This window comes from Nycticebus coucang, chromosome 10, assembly GCF_027406575.1.
Source record: "Nycticebus coucang isolate mNycCou1 chromosome 10, mNycCou1.pri, whole genome shotgun sequence".
In the NCBI taxonomy this organism is placed as follows: domain Eukaryota; kingdom Metazoa; phylum Chordata; class Mammalia; order Primates; family Lorisidae; genus Nycticebus; species Nycticebus coucang.
The window spans coordinates 11,556,539-11,575,185 of NC_069789.1; the positions used below are offsets into that span (position 1 = coordinate 11,556,539).

Genomic DNA, 18,647 nt, shown 5'->3' on the forward strand with positions numbered 1-18,647 from the left:
CTTACATCCTTGTATCACTAGGCCTCCTCCAGTGACCAGTACAAAATAGATGTCAAATAAACAACACACGGAAAAACTGAACCTGGCCTCAGCTCACCTTCCCAGCACCGTAAATATGCATTTATCAGATATGTCCCCTTTTCTCCCATAGCTGTTGCAATGTAGGAGGTGACCTTCCCGAGTCCAAGATCATTCTCCTCTCCATGCTGGGTGACCTAACCCACTTCTCTTCTCAGGAAACTTATAACAATGCCCTTTGGTCTACCTCAGCATCTCCAAATTCCTTTTGACTTTTAAACCCCTTCCACAGAAATACAGGTACCTAAACTCCCTTCGGAAATTATTAAATCATTTCATTATTATTATATGATATGATAAAGAGACAAATTTTAAGTAGGAATGTTTTATTTAAAATGAGTATAAATTTAAAGACTATAATACAGCGGTTCTCAATCTGTGGGTCGTGACCCCTTTTTAACAAAGAAAATATATTGTGGCATTAGGAAGGTTGAGAACCACTGCTATAATATGAAACTTATTTTAAAGTAATTTTCCTGTGTATTCATTTACATTAATCAAATCTTTAATGAATTAATTACGTAAGAAAAAGGCATACAAAGTCATTAAGTTTTAGCACCAAAATGTACACTAAAATGTGGATTTAAAATTAAATTCATGTTTTAGAGTCAAAACCAAATAAAAACAGTTTCATGATATTTCTGATATTTTGTTTTTTGAATGTAGAACTGAACCTTTACTTTTATAGTTTCATCTTTTAGTTTTTAAATGATGAAAGAAGGGTTAACAGCTGGGAGCAGTGGCTCACGCCTGTAATCCTAGCACTCTGGGAGGCCAAGATGCGTGGATCGCTTGAGCTTACCAAGTTTGAGACCAGCCTGACCCAAAGCGAGACCTTGTCTCTAAAACTAGCCGGGCGTTGTGGCAGGCACCTGTAGTCCCAGCTTCTTGGAAGGCTGAGGCAAGAGGATCACTTAAGCCCAAGAGTTAGAGGTTGCTGTGAGCTGTGACATCACAACACTCTACAGAGGGTGACAAAGTGAGACTCTGTCTCAAAAAAAATAGATAAGACTTTTATTTTCAAGTACCTCTGTGAAGAAAGTACATAGTCTTAATTCCCCAAAATTAAAATGTCAAATTAGATAAAAACTAGTATTACATTTCCTACTTTTAACACTGGCTTTTGAAGAATAAAATTTCTATCAGAAAAACTGAATTTTTAGATTTCGTAAAGATCCTCCTGAGGCTACTTAACAGGAGAATTATTAAGTTTAAACTCATTTCTAGTGGGTTATATTTCCATCAAAAGCTTCATGTACTTAGACAATGGTTTATATGCATATGTAATTTAAATAAAATATTGCTATACAAAAGGAAAGTAAATCTCTGTCACTGTACAAATGACAAAACACCCAGGATTACTGGCAGTTAGTCACATATGTGGATAGTCCACGAGCAGATGAGAGCACAGCACCTCTGGGGCTCCACCAACCCCGGGGCTCTTTGTATACACTGAGCTCTACTTTCTAGGGGGAAATGTGTGAATCAGTACTTATTCCCTGCTCTGATACGCCCTTCCCAACGCATTTTCCACCACCACTGCCCGTCTTGCTTCTGTCTTTCCCTTGCAGCCAAACCTTCTGAAAAAATGGTTGGATTAAATTTGCTAATTCAGATTTTCAACAGACACTAATTTTTCAATCCACTCTAATTTGGTTTCTGCACCCACACTTTAACTAAAATTCTTTCTGTTAACATAACCAACAGTGTCCGTGTCACTAGGTCCAGTGGGCACTTTCCAGTCTTCCTTCATCCTGCAGCAGCATCTGGTTGTTCTCCTGTCCGCTCCTGAGGCACTTCCAGCCTTCAGCATACGTGACGACATGCTCCACCAGTTCCCCCTAATGTTTCAGATTGCTTTGCCTCAACCTCCTTGGCCCACCTCCACTTTACCTCTAACAGCGTTGGTGTATTTTAGCATTCAGTAAGCCCTCCTTCCTTCTTATTCCGTTTTTTTCTTCAGGCATCTTCATTTTTTTTTCTCTAAAAGTCCTCATTTACCCCTAAGGTTTCAAATATCCTCTACAGGACAGTGGATATTTCTGTCTCCTGAGCTTAGCCCATTCTATCCACCTGCTTATTCAACATACCCATTTGAACGTTAAATTCAACATGGCAAAAACTTAACATTTGGTTCCACGCCAAATGGAACCAAACATTTGGTTCCAGGTCCACTCAACCAAAACCTGCTTCTTTGGAGTGTTCTCTACTTCTCGCTATGACGAGATACCCATGACTCAGGCCAGAAATATGGGTGTCCCCCCGAACATGCTTCCCTCGTCTAACCGAACACTGCCAATCAATTAAACCCTGTTGATTATATTCCCTATATACAGAGGGTGCCAAAAAAAGTATCCACATTTTAAGAAAGGAAAATATTATGTTAAAATAATAATATCGATATCAAAAGATGAATACAAGTCACATTGAGCACCTCTTGTAACTACAGAAGTAAAACGTGACTTGAGTATTAAAATTTTAATAGTTTTTTTCTTTTCTCACAATGTGGATACATTTTTTTAGCACCCTTCGTATTTCATCCCTCTGTTTCTTCTATCACCATTATTACCACTCCAGTCCAAGACACCATCACTGCTTGACTACTCCCTAGTTAGTCTTGGGGGAACACTATGTCTCTGCTCCAATCCATTATCTACTCTGGAGTTAGAACGCTGTTCCCCTCTTTAGTAAGACAGGATCTCTCTCTGTTGCCCAGATTGGAGTACAGTAGCCTGATCATATCTCACTGCAATGCAGCCTGCAATTCCTAGGCTCAAGCAATCCTCCTGGCTCCGACACTTGAGTAGCTAGGACCATAAGTGCATGCCACCACACCCAGCTAATTTAAAAAAATGTTTTTGAGATAAGGTCTTGCTGTGTTGCCCAGGTTGGTCTCAAACTCCTGGTCTCAAGCAAGCCTCCTGTCTTGCCCTCCCTAAATACTAGGATTACAGGCATGAGTCACTGCACCTGGCCTAGAATGCTATTTTTAAAATGCAGATCTGATCACATTACTCTCCTCTGTTTTTACAAAATCTTTCGATTTCATCTCATTAATAACTGAGTAAAATAAAAGGTCCATAATAAAAACTTAAAGACTTTGTCTTTTGGTCTGGCCCCTACCTCCCTCTCCAGTCTCACATACCACTATTTCCCTTATCTTTACATGAAACGCATAGTACTTTCTCTTCCTCAAAAACAACATGCTTTTGTACCTCAAGACCATCAATTTTACACTTTTCCATTCTCAGGGACAGAAGCTGGCAAACTTTTTCAGGAGAGGATCAGTCAGTAAACATATTAGGTGGTGTAGCCCAAGAGGCCACAGTCTCTGACTCAACTGTTCAACTTTGAAGTTGCGGCAAGAAAACAGACACAGTCAAATGAGCATGACTATGTTCCTGGGCGATAAAGAATGGACTTGGAACAGGGCACAATTTGCCAATTCCTGCTCTAGAAGGCTAATCATCCCTAAGCCCATTGCTTATGGGTTCAAGCTCCATGTTCTCAATGAAGCTTCTCCTGATCAGGATAAATCCCCTTAATTGAATGCACTTACACTACAAGCATATGTCTATTTCCTACGACTGATCATTATTGTACAGTTGACCCTTGAACAATGTGGGGCTTAGAGGCACAGACTCCCCTCCATGTAGTCAAAAATGGGCATATACATTTTGACTCCCCTAAAACTTAACTACTAATACCTTTCTGTTAACTAGAAGCCTTACTGATGACATAAACAGTTATTAACTAGTTATGTGTATTACATACTACATTCTTACAATAAAGTGAGCTAGAGTAAAAAATGTGGTTGAGAAAATCGTAAGAAAGAGAAAATACATTTATAGTATTATACTGTTATTTATTGATGCCTGCCTATAGCAATACTATCACTGCAACCTTTGATAGATATTTAACCTCTTTAGGACTACTACATGTTTTATATATATATATATATTATATATATATATTAAAAATTAAAAATATATATATATATATATATATTTTTTTTTTTTTTTGTGGTTTTTGGCCGGGGCTGGGTTTGAACCCGCCACCTCCGGCATATGGGACCAGCAACCTACTCCTTGAGCCACACGCACTGCCCCACATGTTTTATATTTTAAAAGGCACCAAAAAAATTAATTTCTACAAGATAAGTTTTGAAATTCCTTCATATAATAACATTGTCAATTTATTATTAAGGGGGAGGGATGGTTTTCCTCCACTGTTCTAAATTAACTCTAATTCTGTGTCTTTAGAGAATAGCAAAAGGGGATATCCTCTCTGCATTTAATAAGAACAACCTAAAAATATTAGGCTTGGCTATGTCCCCGGAGTTGCCTCATGATCACGAATTCTATTTATTTCCCAGTAAAGCCCCTTCTCCTTATAAACCAAACACATTCAGTAGAGGGCACATCAAGTGATTGTCAGACCTCGATTACCTTTGCTTCATTGTCTCGTGTAACCTCCCGTGTTGGACGCACTGCTGCTCCAGTTCCTCATTCCTTCTCTGTAGCTTTTCCAGTTTGTCATGTGTATACCTTTTTTCTTGACTGAGCTGAGCTATTTCAGATCTAGAAAGGGGAAAATGTAGAAATGATAGATATTACGGGTTCTTACCACTAGAGTACGTATTTGTTGTATAACCTTAATCTTATCTTAAACTCTACACTTGAACGTGACAGTACCACATACAACAAAAATTATTTTATGTAAAAGAAAATATATCAGACCTTACAAAATATCTAGAGATACATATGCTTTGTAAAGACTTAAGAATTAGATAAATGAGTAACAACTTTAATAGAAATGGCTTTTCTAAGGAACAAGACAAAAATGACAAGAATCAAATCTCTTTTTATCTCTCTCTTTTTTTTTGAGACAGTCTGACTCTGTTGCTCCAGACTAGAGTGCCCTGGCGTCCTTATATCTCACAGCAACCTTGGGCCAAAGACATCCTCTTGCCTCAGTGTCCCAAGTAAAGGGACTACAGGAGCCACCAGACCTGGCTAGTTTTTCTATTTTTAGAGAGTGAGATGGGGTCTCACTCTTACTCAGGCTGGTTTTGAACTCCTGAGCTTAAGCAATCCAACCTTCTTGGCCTCCCAGAATGCTAGACTTATAGGTGTAAGCCACTGTGCCTGGCCTCACATCTCTTTTAAAAAAGACTATCATTCATTTAACAAGTACTTACTGAGCATTTATTATAGGCTGGTCACCATGTTTTAAAGAAATAACCCTAGCCCTAATTTCTGTATTAGAGAATTTCTTTCAATTTAATGGCACCTGTTTAAAATCAAATAGTTCTGTGATAGTTAATTTTATATGTCAACTTGGGTGGGCCACAGTGCCCAGATATTTGGCCAAACAGTACTCTGGATGTTTTTGTGAAGGTGATTTTTTAAAAGAGATTAACATACATCCGTGGACTTTGAGTAAAGTATATTATCCTCTGTGTAAGTGGGCCTCATCTAATCAGTTGAAGGCATTAATAGAAAAAAGATCGACTTCCCTAAGAAGGGTTTCTGCCTCCAGACTGCCTTTGGACTTAAGATGCAATTCTTCTCTTATAATCCAGACTACCCTCAAGATTTTGGACATACCAAGCCTTCATGATTACAGGAGCTGATTCCTTAAAATAAATCTCTGTATCTGTCTCTGCCTATTTAGACCTAGATAGATAGATAGATAAACAGATACACGTTTTTTCTGAAGAATCCTTAATTATGTAAGTTCTAAAAGGTATAATAATCTAAAACAGCAGTCTCCTGTCTCCTGACCCCCAATCCAGCTAAACAGTGACAAATACTTTCAATTTGTACAAAGCTGTTTCTTCTGACATTTACTTCCATAGTTTTAAGTATGTCCACGCTCTCTTTCTCTCTCTTGTTCTATCAATTAAGAATTTTCTACTGACTGATTGTTGTAGATGAAGAATAAACTCTCCTGTATGCCTCATTCCCTGTCTTTCATCTCCAGCTTAACATAATCACCAGTATTTCAGTTTGGGGTTCAATTAATATCAGTATTTACATGAAGTAAAGATTTAAATATTAGTTCTTGCTATCAAAGCAGTATATTATGATTACTTTTTCACGTGTGTACAATCATTTTCTGCGAACTAGTGGGCTTTAGCATGGGGTGATTGAGTGGCAGGCCATCTTTTCTGATGGGACATCTTCAAACATCTGTCACTATTTGTCTATGGACATGCTGTTGCTCAGGAGAAGGATCTTCCAGTTTCTGCTGTTGTGTACAATCTTGACCATCAGCAGCCTGGGAGCTGGATGGAAGCAGCTAAAGTGTTGCCTATAGGTCCCATTTCCTCATGCCTTCCCGCTTCATCAGTTACAATCAAAAGCTCAAAACTTTTGCAGACTATGAGTAGCTTCTAGGTTATTGACGGGTGTTTCCTGAAGTTTAAGATGCTAGTCGTAAAATTAATTCCCTACAAAGAAAAGCATCTTTCATTAGGCAGAACATACTTTTCTTCCTCGTCATAAAAGGAAATTTGCTAAGGGAAATTTCACCTTCCAAATTGTTCCTCCCAAGGACAAAACCCTTCCCATGTTTGAAGCAATGTCTGGCTTTTAATTCACTTCACTCCTCATTTTGTTTGTCTTGGTTCAAGTGTCATCCCAAAGCAAGTTTTCCTTGAACTACCTCTAGCTTTTACACCTGTACAGAGGGTACCAAAAAAATTCATACACATTTTAAGGGATGTTATTTATGTATTACTTTTCTTTCTTTCTTTCTTTTTTTTAACTTACTAGATTATTGGTTTATTATAAAATAATATAACTATGAAACAGACAGACAGAAGAGGTGCATAGGTAAGGGTACGGGGGAGGGAGCATGGAGCTTCCACGTCCTCTCCAGACACAGCCCCTCCCAGCACTTCCATGTGTTCCCCAACCTGGAAGCCCCCAACCCTATAGTTCAGGGACTTTTACGGAGGCCTTGTCACATGGGTATGCTCCATTATTAATGGGATCCCAAGCCCCTTCCCTCTTTCTGGGGGATGGGGTTGGAGCTGAAAATGACAACGTTCTAATCACAGCTTGGTCTTTCTGGTGACCGGCCCCCATCCAGGAGCCCACCAAAAAATCACCGGATTAGAACAAAAGATGCTCCTGTCTCCCAGGGAATTCCAAGAAATTAGGGGCTTTATGTTAGGAACTAAGTCAAAGGCTAGATTATATATTACTTTTTGAAGGTATTGATACTGGTCAGGTGTACTAGACACGCTATGTACATCCATTTTACCTGCAATTCGTATACCTTTTGGGAATGATTGATTTTATTTCCAACAATATCTCTTAAAATGTGTTTATATTTTTGGTACCCCTGGTTTAGCTCATAATTTATTCTTCGGAATAGTGCTCTAATCCTGGTCTTTCTTACGAGGCTAGACATGACAGCATAGGTTATCTCAATGTCAAGCTCAGATCAAGTCAATCTACATTTGCTTATCCTAAAAATTTACCCATATTTGAAATCGTCTAAAACAAATTGATAATGACTTATGTTTCTTCTTCAAAATTACATATAATATCAAGAAAGTAGAGGTAGTTAGGTAAGTTTTTAATTTAGTACTCCATTAGTAATAGCGTCTTTTAATCACGCACTAACATAAATTCCAACAAAAGAACAAATATACTTAAACCATATTAGAAAAAATGCAGAACATTTACTACTCTCAGTTACTGAGGAAAAAAGGCACTTTTCTAAAAGAAAAATCACAAAGAAAAAAATAAATTTTATAAAACTTCTATACTTAAAAAAATCATGTTTGAAAAAAATTGTATGTTTGTGCAAGAATATTCATTACAGCATTATTTCTAGAAATAACCTTGCTCTATAACCCAGGATCTGAAAACTTAACCCGGAAATCGATCAACAGGAGACTGGTTACATTACTTGCGCAATGGAATATCAAGATACTATTCTGAAAATGTGGCTATTTATTAATGTTCCTTATTGACCTAAAATTTATGAAATATTGGTAAGAAAAGGAAAACACTAAAAATCAGCATGTATAATATGATTCCATTTTATAATCATAAAAATATTTTGACATGTATACCAAATATTAATATTGATTATTTCTGGGTGGTAAGATCAAGACTCTTTTCTATATTCATTCTTTTCTACACTTTATACTTTCTTAAATGAAGACATATTGTTAAAAACATAGTCATTTTGATTTTGAAAAAGTGCATAATAGAATGGGCACAGTGGCTCATGCCTGTAAACCTAGCACTCTGGGAGGCCAAGGTAGGTGGATTTCTTGAGCTCAGGAGACCAGCCTGAGCAAGAGCGAGACCCTGTCTCTACTAAAAATAGAAAAACTAGCCAAGCATGGTGCTACACACCTATAGACCCACAACTTGGGAGGCTGAGGCAAGAGGATTGCTCAAGCCCAAGACTTTGAGGTTGCTGAGAGCTATGACACCACTGCACTCTACCCAGGGTGACACAGTGAGACTCTGTCTCAAAAAAAAAAAGAAAGAAAGAAAAGAAAAAATTCATAATAAAACAAAATGCAGAAGTCAACAGTGATTTGGGGATGGGACAGGGAACATATGGGAATTCTTAGGACTTTCTGCTCGGTTTGCCTATGAACCTAAAACTGCTCTAAGAATAAACTTTATTAATTGTAAAAAGTAGAGAACTAGGAAAACATTTATAAAAACAAGATCAATCACAAGACTAAAAGCATCATTAAATAAAGCACTAACTATTCTTCATCAACATTCCAATTAAGAAAATTACAAGAAATATGAAAAATATCCACAGAAGAAACACAAATGGTCAATAAACACTTATAACATATTCAATATCAGTATTGTTCAAAGAAAGGCATAACCAAGATACTACTATGAATCAAATATTCTTGCATGCCTACTCTATAACAATTAGTGGAATCCATCCTTTATCTTAACTATCTAAATCAATCCTACAAGGTACCTATGTTTATTTCTATTGCCTCTGTGAGATACATATAAAGTTTAATTTGTCTAAGGTCACTTAAACAGATACTAACGCTATTCTGTCCAATTCTTAAGTGGTGGTTCCGCCTGCTGTGCAATATTGCCTCCCACTTTTGCTTTTTTATTTTCCACATTTTATTTTATTTCACTTCATTTTATCTATTTTTTGAGACCGAGTTTTACTCTGTAGCCCTGGGCAGAATGCCATGGTGTCACAGCTCACAGCAACCTCAAACTCATGGCAGGGGTCCTCAAACTTTTTAAACAGGAGGCCAGTTCACTGTCTCTCAGACCATAGTTTAAAAAAAAATTATGAACAAATTCCTATGCACACTGCACATATCTTATTTTGAAGTGAAAAAAAAAAAAAAAAAAAACGGGAACAAATACAATCATACCACCACATGTGGCCCATGGACTGTAGTTTGAGGACCCCTGGGTTAGAGCGATCCTCTTGCCTCAGCCTCCTGAGTTGCTGGGACTACAAGAGCCTGCCACAATATCTGGCAGACCTGTATTTTTTAGTACAGATGGGGCCTCACTCTTGCTCAGGCTGGACTTGAACTCCTGAGCTCAAGCAATTCACCTGCCTTGGCCTCCCTGAGTGCTAGGGTTATGGGTGTGAGCACTGTGCTCTTCCACTTCTTTTTAATGTCACATATGGATATGGTACATACGGACTGAGCACCATTCAGTAAAGTATTCAAACAAAGCAAAACACATTGAGAGCCTTAAAAAGATTCATAGTCTTTGGACCAGCAATCCCCTTTTTAGCCACCTCTACTTAGGGGAATCATCAAAAATACAGATTTATGTATAAAGTTATTGTCATATTATTATTCATAATAGTTTAAAATTGCAAACATCTTAAATGTCTAATGAATTATTATGCATATAAATGATTCAATTAAAATTTTGTTTTCTGAGTATTTACTGATACAGAAAAATGTTCCTCGGATGGAATGATGTTAAGAGGAAAAGCAGAAGCAAAAGTGCATATATACCGTTTCACCGAAAATAAGAGAGTGTCTTGTATTAAGTTTTGCTCCCAAAGATGCGCTAGGTCTTATTTTCAGGGGACGTCTTATCTTTCCTGTAAGTAGGTCTTATTTTCGGAGGATGTCTTATTTTCGGGGAAATAGGCTACTATAGTCTCGGTCATAATATAGACGTATGCACACATACACATTTATATACACATGGAAGATGACTGAAAGGAAATACGTAAAAGGTAAAAACAGTTAATTCTGGATGGTAATGTTACAGGAGATTTTTTCTTTAATTCTTCTTTGTATTTTTCATTGAGGATATCATACAGAATCACAAAATGTAAATGGTATTTGTAAAGTACACGCTACTATCAAGTATGTTATTGCAACAATCTTTTTTTTCTGCTGTGCCTCTTTTTGTTTTTTTCCTTTATTTATAATGGTAATTTGCTTACCAGAGTCCACGGTTCAATAGAAATTGGTATAGGTGCATTCACATCATCCTTTTACTATGCAGAGCTCACAATAGATTCTTAAAACCTATATTTTGCAAAGCTCAAAGAGTAAACTTACAAGTTTCTATGTTAGCTTTTGACATACATTTGTAGCATGGTTACCCTAGTGAAATATACATGGAAAATTGGCTCTAATCTATTTTCACAGAAAATTTGGGTAATAGCTGGCTTTAGAGAGCCACGAACTGTCGTGTGAATTTTTATATAGCAGTTCTACTGTGTAACTGCATTTACATGAAATAGAAGATACTTTACTGCTATAATTTAGATGAAAATCATTGCTTTTTAAGGGAAAACATGACACTTGAAATTTTTAATTCTTTTAGATTCTGATTTGACTTTTAGTAACAATTAGCAGAGGCCAATAGCAGTCTCCTTTTGTAGAATATAGTATTTGTCGTATCCCAACCTAGTATCATTTAAACGTGCAAGGGAAAAAAAACAGTTCAATCGGGTGTGTGTTCTTCACTTCAATTAAACTCACACAGTTGGGTACCTACTGTTGCCAAAGCAGTAATATAATTTATACATTATAGTCCACACAGTAAAACTACACTAAAAGTCATTTAACAATATTTATAACACCATAAAATACAGTGTTAAAATATATGAACTGCAATATGTACCAAAATTATAAAATTTGTTTCTCATCATCAGTGATTAAAACCAGGATCATTGCTCTAGCCTCAATACTCACAACCCTGGTGACAGATTAGAATTCAAATCTTAATGATCAATTTACAATTAACAAGATAGAAGTGAAACAAATTAAACCAACCATTATATCTAACGAGACCCCATGGACTCCCATTGTTCCTCTTAATTACAAAACGCAGATCACAAATACACAATGGGCAGCGTTAGACATCAATCCACAAGACGAGCAACCCAGAAAGTGACAATGACAGAAAAGAAGAAAAGCAAAACCACCATGCGGAGCCCGGTTCTGTGCTTTATCGGGCTCTTTTCAAAGTGCGAGTGCTGAGAGGCTAAAACCCAGCGCGCACCAGAGCTCTAGGGCTCCACTCTGCCCCTGCCGGGGTTCTCTGCTAACCAGGGCCCAACCCCTCCAGCTCTTCCCAGGCCAGGTGTCAGCTCACACTGCAAACTGCACTGCATCGGTTTCCTGCTGATTCATCTAAGCGTCTGGGGCGAGGGAACACTTCCTTCACTTTGATAAAGAAAAATCACAGTTGTTCCAATGATATTTAAATATCTCCATTTACCTCCTTCAAAAACAACCCCATAACTGTAAGAAGCTCTCAGAGTACTGGGGAATACAGAAGGAAGGATAGGGAAAGTTTATGTGAGCTTCAACTAAAATCAGCCAGAATGTCTGCCTTGTGCCAATTAAAAGCAAAATGGAATTAATTCTCTTGCCTGATGGTCAAAAACAAGCTATATAAAATGCACAGAATCAGCAGTTCATTTTTAGCTTTAAAATGGGACGTGCCATTCACAAACCCTGGGGTTACAGACACCACTGCGTGCGGTGTGGAATACACACAGCGCGCAAAGTACAGTGCTAATCTCTGTGGAGGCTTCCAGAGAACAGAAGCAGTCGTCACAGCCATAATGCGACTTACGGTCTACTTGGGGAGAAAACACACACAACAGACATACACACACAGAGGTACCATTTCAAAACATTTTCACAGAGCATCCTAGCATGAGGCTGGGGCAGAGAGTAAGAGTCTCTGGGTACAGCGAGCCCAGATTGTCAGCTTTCCTCGTGATTCTGCAGGGCCTCTAGTCAAATGACTAGATCTGTGAGGAAAAAAGCTTTTTTAAATGGTATGAATCCATTTGTTTAGTTTGGCATTTTGAATAACATAAAACTCTTAGAGAAATGTTGCTAGTAAAGACAGGAAGGCAAAAAAAAAAATAAAGCTTTAATTATTGATTGATGCAAAATAAATACACTTACTTTCAGGAAAATTTTTACTGTAGTACTCTGAGGAAAATCTAGACCAAAATTACCAGATGGATTACATAATTATTTTGGAGACTGAGTTTCCACAATGACAGAACTTTAGAAACTCCAAGACTTTCCTCACCTCAAAGCACAGGGGAAATTATTTATCCTAAAAGTTTAGTATAGAGTGAGCAGAAGTAAACTCCTGGAGTGTTTCTACAGCTTTACTATGCTGGTATTTTTTTTTTTTTACTATGTTGGTAATTTTTATTTAAAAAGAAACACTCTGAGCCCTTCAAGTTTTATAGGTGGTTTCAAAGCAGAAGGTAACATCAAAATGGAATGTTAAGTTTGGCATGAATGACTTACTGAAAATGTCATAGTAAGAAGTCAAGGAAAAATGAGACTGGATCCCACACAAACAACTCTAAAATCAACCCTAACATCAACCCTACAATTTGCCCTACTACTTTCTTGTGAGGGACACATCCTGAACCTTTAGTAAACATTAGGGGCTCTTAAAAGTTTTTAAATAATAAACAATAATTTATAGAGCGTTTACTACTTGCCGGGCCTTAGTTTTGGATCAAATTGTAGTTATAGTGGGTTCCTATTTTAATTCTTCAGAGTTACAAAACACAACCAGATCCACATTATCCTGATCCTGCTTTGCCCTTAAAGAGGTTTTCTTTGTAGCAAAGACTTTCCATCTATCAGAAAATGGTAGTCAGACCTTTCCCAGGAAAAGACAAAAATAGGTTGGTGAAGTCAGATCCAAATTACCAACCTCCTTAAAACAATGCCATCAATGACAATAATTGGAGCTAGTGTGTGTTACTATGAGTCGAGTATTATGCTAGGCTCTTCAAATATGTATGTTCGCATATCTATATATACACTTCTGATTCCCACAAGAATCCTGCAACATGGCTTTAGAAATGTTCTTACAGATGGAGAAGCTGAGGTTTGGGGAGATTAGGCAATGTGCCCAAGGTTACAGTAGCTAAGAGGCAGAATGAGAGTCAAACCTAGTTCTTTCTGAATTCTGCAGTATTCTCTACTGCACACTGCCTGTCAGCAGCAAAGAACAGGCTGGAATCAGAAGTCAGCTCAGGATGTCGGGAAGTACTACTCTTTTTTTTTTAACAGACAGAGTCTCACTTTATCACCCTTGGTAGAGTGCTATGTCATCACAGCTCACAGCAACCTCCAACTCCTGGGTTTTAGGCGATTCTCTTGCCTCAGCCTCCTCAGTAGCTGGGACTACAGGCGCCTCCCACAATGCCCGGCTATATTTTTTGTTGCAGTTTGGCCGGGCTGGGTTTGAACCCACCACTATTGGTATATGGGGCCGGCGCCCTGCTCACTGAGCCACAGGCGCCGCTCGAAGCACTGCTCTTGTTTGTTTCATTGATCCAGCATCCATTCATTCGATACATATGTATTAAGTGCCGTCTATGTATCAGATACAAAGGAACACATTCAATTTACAAAGTAGTGGTCAGGAGCCCAAGGAATCTGAAGGAAAAGGAGCTGGAGGGATGATGAATTTCAGGTTCACTAGGTGAGCACAGGCTAAGCTGCTAAATCTAGAGGAAGAAAAACAGGGCCTATGGGCACAGAGTACAGGTTAACCCAGATTTGCAGCTTAACCCTTACATGTCAAATATGCCTACTTTTCCACATGAACTAAAAAATTAATTTTTCCATCATAACTACTGGGCCTCAATTTTCTTATTGGTAGACATAAAGTATTATAATTATTCAGAATCAGAAATACCTGTGTTAGAACCCTGGCACTGCCACTTGGTAGTTATTTAAACAGCTTTGGTTTTCTCAGCTATAATAATACAAACCAAACACCTTTGTTTCTATTGCTTGTATTTTTTTTTTAAATATACGGTCTCACTCTGTTGCCCAGGCTAGAGCGTAGTGGCATGATCACAGCTCACTGCAGCCTTGAACGCTTGGCATCAGGTGATCCTCTTGTCTTGGCCTCCCAAAGTGCTGGGATTATAGGTGTGAGCCCCCATACCCTGCTCCTTGTCACTTTCATATATTTCAATTACCTTGCCACCTTAGAGAGCAAGATAATTTATCAATAATCATCCACAAACCAACCTTAGACATAACCCAATCATATAAATTCCAGATAAATATCATTTTCCCCTACATTATATAGATCTGGTTTGTTTTTAACAAATTACTTACTTTTGGATTTATGTGGGGCAAATCAGATATGTCTGGTTAGGAATAGTCACTGTTGATATTTTCTGAGGGTTTCTTTTATGACAAAATCATTTGGTTTTCTTGGTCAAATTTCCTGAAAATATCTGCACTGTGAAACACTGAGGTTTTTCCTCCACCAGAATAAGTTATTTAGTTAGTACATGCTAAGAGGCATACATGTCCAAGCACATTCCAGTTGGTTTTAGAAGCTTCTTCCTTCTTGTGAGCAGAATGAATTGGACTCATAACCCCTCCATTTCATCAAAGGATTCAGGAATGTGGATTCTATCAACTCACATAGCTGGTTGATGCGGGAACCCAAGATGGAGCTCGGAGTAATCAGCTATGCTCTGATCCTCCTGGAAATCCTTTCTGAATGAAACACCTAAGCCAGTAATTTGTTTGCTGAGCCACATTCCTTGCTCTCTGTAGATGTAAAGTGATATTTGACATCTAGATAGTTACATGAACTTTGCCTTTTACAGTTCAGTTCAAAGTGATTCTGTCCAATGTCATTCACTCATAAAAGAAGAAACTACAATTCAAGTAGGCCAAATAAATTTGTCCAAGATTACATAGTTCCTGTCAGAGCTGAGATGAAGAACCAGACTTCTTGCAATTTAGAACATAAAATAATTTATTCGTTGAGATAATCTGACTAGAAAATGTGCAGAAAAAAGTCATTAAGATTCCAATAAATGAATTTATGTAAGAGCAGTATATCTATTAAATAAATGATGAAAACAATTTTAGGAAAAGAAAAGGATCGTTTAGTTTATTTCCAAATATCATTTACTTTCATTTTTATATGTACAAATTTCATCTGTTATTATTTGACCTAGAGATAGCTTTTCTGTTTTCATGGAGAACTGTGATGATAGATTACAATGTGTTAACTGTATCAACACAAGGTTTTAAAACTGGTTATTTATCTGCATCCTCTTATTATTGTCATTTTGACGTTTGTTTTCTGAAATTTCACATTTCAATTCTAAACAATAAAAATTAATAGTACATATTCATAGTCATGAAAAAAACATAAAAATGTCTGTGTGGAAATTTTCATAGAAAACTTATATTAACAGATACCTAATTTTGATATTAGGCCATAAAATAGTAGAAATGCATTTTTAAAGGAAAAATTACAGTAATTACACAAATAGTGCTTTGAAAATATTGCATAACATTACCCACCTGCTTTTTTGAGAGATTTGTTCCAGTTTCTCAGCTAATGTACAGCATTCTTCTTTTAATTTTGTCAAAAATTTATTCTGGGAGGTCAGCAATGAATACTGTTCATTTTCTAGAAATAATAATAAATCCCCACCAAGGTAAGATGTTTGTGGTTATAGCTCTGCCGTGCTTCTATACCCAGAGCAGTAAAGCACTTAGCCCACTATACATTTCCTGTAAGACTCTAGGTCACTCTCAATGCCCTAAGTCAAAGACAAGACACTAAATCCTGTGAGTCATTTCTTTTCATAATAATTATATACCAGGAACATTTTTGATCATACTAACTCGGTGTAATGCTTTAACATTTTAATAAATTGTCGAATGCCTCAAGTGAAGTCATAGATGCTTATATCTCTGTAATAGTCAAGTTACTATATTTTTATTTTGACAAATTAACTATAAACAGAGTGTCAAAAACTCACACAACCGGATAATTGAAAACCAAAATCCTCGAGGAGGTGTCTTCTGCCCTGAGCTCATGCTTTGCTTCACATTTGTGCAGTTTGCTATCACCCTCCCCCATTGTGCACAGCCTTCTCTAATTATGAAGGTGAAATGCGTGATTCTCCTTAGAATTTTAATTTTATTGTCAACAGCAGGAGCTTCACTGGATATTTGATTAAAAAACAAAACCCAAAAAACTGAAGAATGTGATTTTTTGGGGCATGCAAAATAAAAGAAAGTGTTCTTAAGGTCGTTTTAAGAATTAAAAAATGTAGCACTCAGAGTCTGCCCAAGACTCTGGTCATCACGATCCTGGTAGCGGTGGGGGCAAACAATAATTTACCCTATAATTTCCTCTTTTTGTTAGTGGATAAATATCTTCTAAATCTGGTGAATTTTCATTTGATTGGGCCAAACACTGTTAGAAGAAAACCTCTCCTGGAAGTGCTGGGGGGTTATGTGAGTCATTATGACATTTTACTTCTTTATAGATAGGTGGATTCTTTAGTAAATTTCATGTTAGTAATTTTTCACCTATAGGATAAGAAATAATGTTTTCCTGTATCATCAAATCTCATGTACATTAAATCATGTGAGAATTACCTCATATGGTAAGTTTTAATAGGCCCTTTATTTCTTTTGAATTTTAGCTAAAGATTGGCAAAAAGCATAGAGCATACAAATCAAAATAAATCAAGGCACTAAAATTAAGCAACATTTTTCTGGAAGAGACAGGATCAATTAAACTTTTGTTTTAATAGTACAATCAGCGTGGAGAATGTGGTGTGGAATTCTAATGACCGACACTGTCTTGTTTTGACTAACACTGTCTGTGAACACACAACTCAAAAGTGAAAGAAACTACAGAATGCAATGCCTGAACAAATCAAACTGCCTATTTTCAAAGTGCATTTTACTTTCAAATTAAAGGTAAAGAGTTACTGGCCAACTCAGTCTGCAGAATAGTGCCAATGTGATGAAAGATGGCAATTTTTAGCCAAGCTGCCAGCTGTGGTCAATGCCTTGTATTAGTGAATTTTAACAGCAGTTGTGAGAACTTGAAGAATGCAAAGGATTAAACATCACTCTAGATTGGGTTGGGGGAGGTAGGGAAATCATACAAATGCTAAAAATGTTCGAAGCTGCAAAGATTAAATAAAGGAACATATCAATTTGGAGCCACTGAATTACATCCAGCTGCGACAGTGAATTAAGAACCGATTAATGGCTAAAGCTTTTCTCCAGTTTGGATGCTGAAGCAAACTCATTAGGCTTTTAGAGTAGCTATAATGTGTGTACTGTGGGAACTGTTCAATGCTATTCAGGAGACTCTAACTGTAAGCTCAGAGCATTTCCCGCAGAGCTTCTGATGCTATTTTCTTTATATAACATGTGTGCCTGAAAACCCAGCCAAAAACAAGCCCTTTGTTTTTCTACTTTGTTGTGGTCTCTCTCAGCTTTACGTTTCTTGAACACAGGTAAATAAACTCATAATCCAGATGGTGCAACAGATGTGAGAGCAGCACTCTGAAATCAACAGACAGTGGGCAATACTTTCCATTTTCTCTTTTAAACGCTAACTAATATGTAATTCGGAATCTCCGGTGTAGTTAGCATCTGCTCCCTTCGGCCAGCCAAAGGTTACAGGTGTTCCTGATGTCATTTCACAGTAAGGCGTGGGCCTGGCTTGTGAGTAAGTGCCCAGGCTCTAATCTTTCCCTACCACCTACCAGTTTTGTCATGCTGGGCCTCCATTTGCTGTATCTTCTGTGTCAGCTCCTGCTCTCTTTGCTGGGCCTGGAGGGCTTGGGCCTTTGCTTCGTTGCTAAAGCTCTGCTGAATGCTATCTTTTTCCAGTCTGCAAAACAGAAAGGAGACATACAGAAATTTAATCTGCAGATGCATAGATCCCCATCATTTCCCCTACAGACTATAGAGAGCTGATATGTAGTAAATTGTTAAGCAGAAGACAACAATCTTTCTACAGACACTTTCTACCCTTAAGGGAAAAATCCAAAGGACCTTTTATACAATGTTAAATAAGTTTTCAAAAGGGTTATGCAGCTTTAAAAAAATCAAAAAGTCATGGCAGCTGAATAATAGTATTTTGCAACTTTAAAGCACAGACACCTTTTTTCCAATAACATTCTGAATGTTTTGCACTACCAGTTAATCTTTCATCTTCTGAATGGTCAATATCTCCTACAGATACTGGAATTCTTGTAAAAGCAAGACTTAACTC

At 37.4% G+C, this 18,647-nt stretch overlaps 1 protein-coding gene across 3 annotated transcripts in view; it reads right to left on the reverse strand.

Annotated features, from left to right (window-relative positions):
* The window catches only part of SDCCAG8 (SHH signaling and ciliogenesis regulator SDCCAG8), a 254,616-nt gene that overhangs the window by 71,853 nt on the left and 164,116 nt on the right, over positions 1–18,647 (reverse strand). For all 3 annotated transcript variants that reach the window (XM_053604357.1, XM_053604356.1, XM_053604358.1), the window contains exons 14-16: positions 18,136–18,263; positions 15,920–16,028; positions 4,527–4,658 (exon numbers count right to left, since the gene is read on the reverse strand). In XM_053604357.1, the coding sequence (XP_053460332.1) occupies positions 4,527–4,658; positions 15,920–16,028; positions 18,136–18,263 (369 nt within the window). The remainder of the gene's footprint in view (positions 1–4,526; positions 4,659–15,919; positions 16,029–18,135; positions 18,264–18,647) is intronic.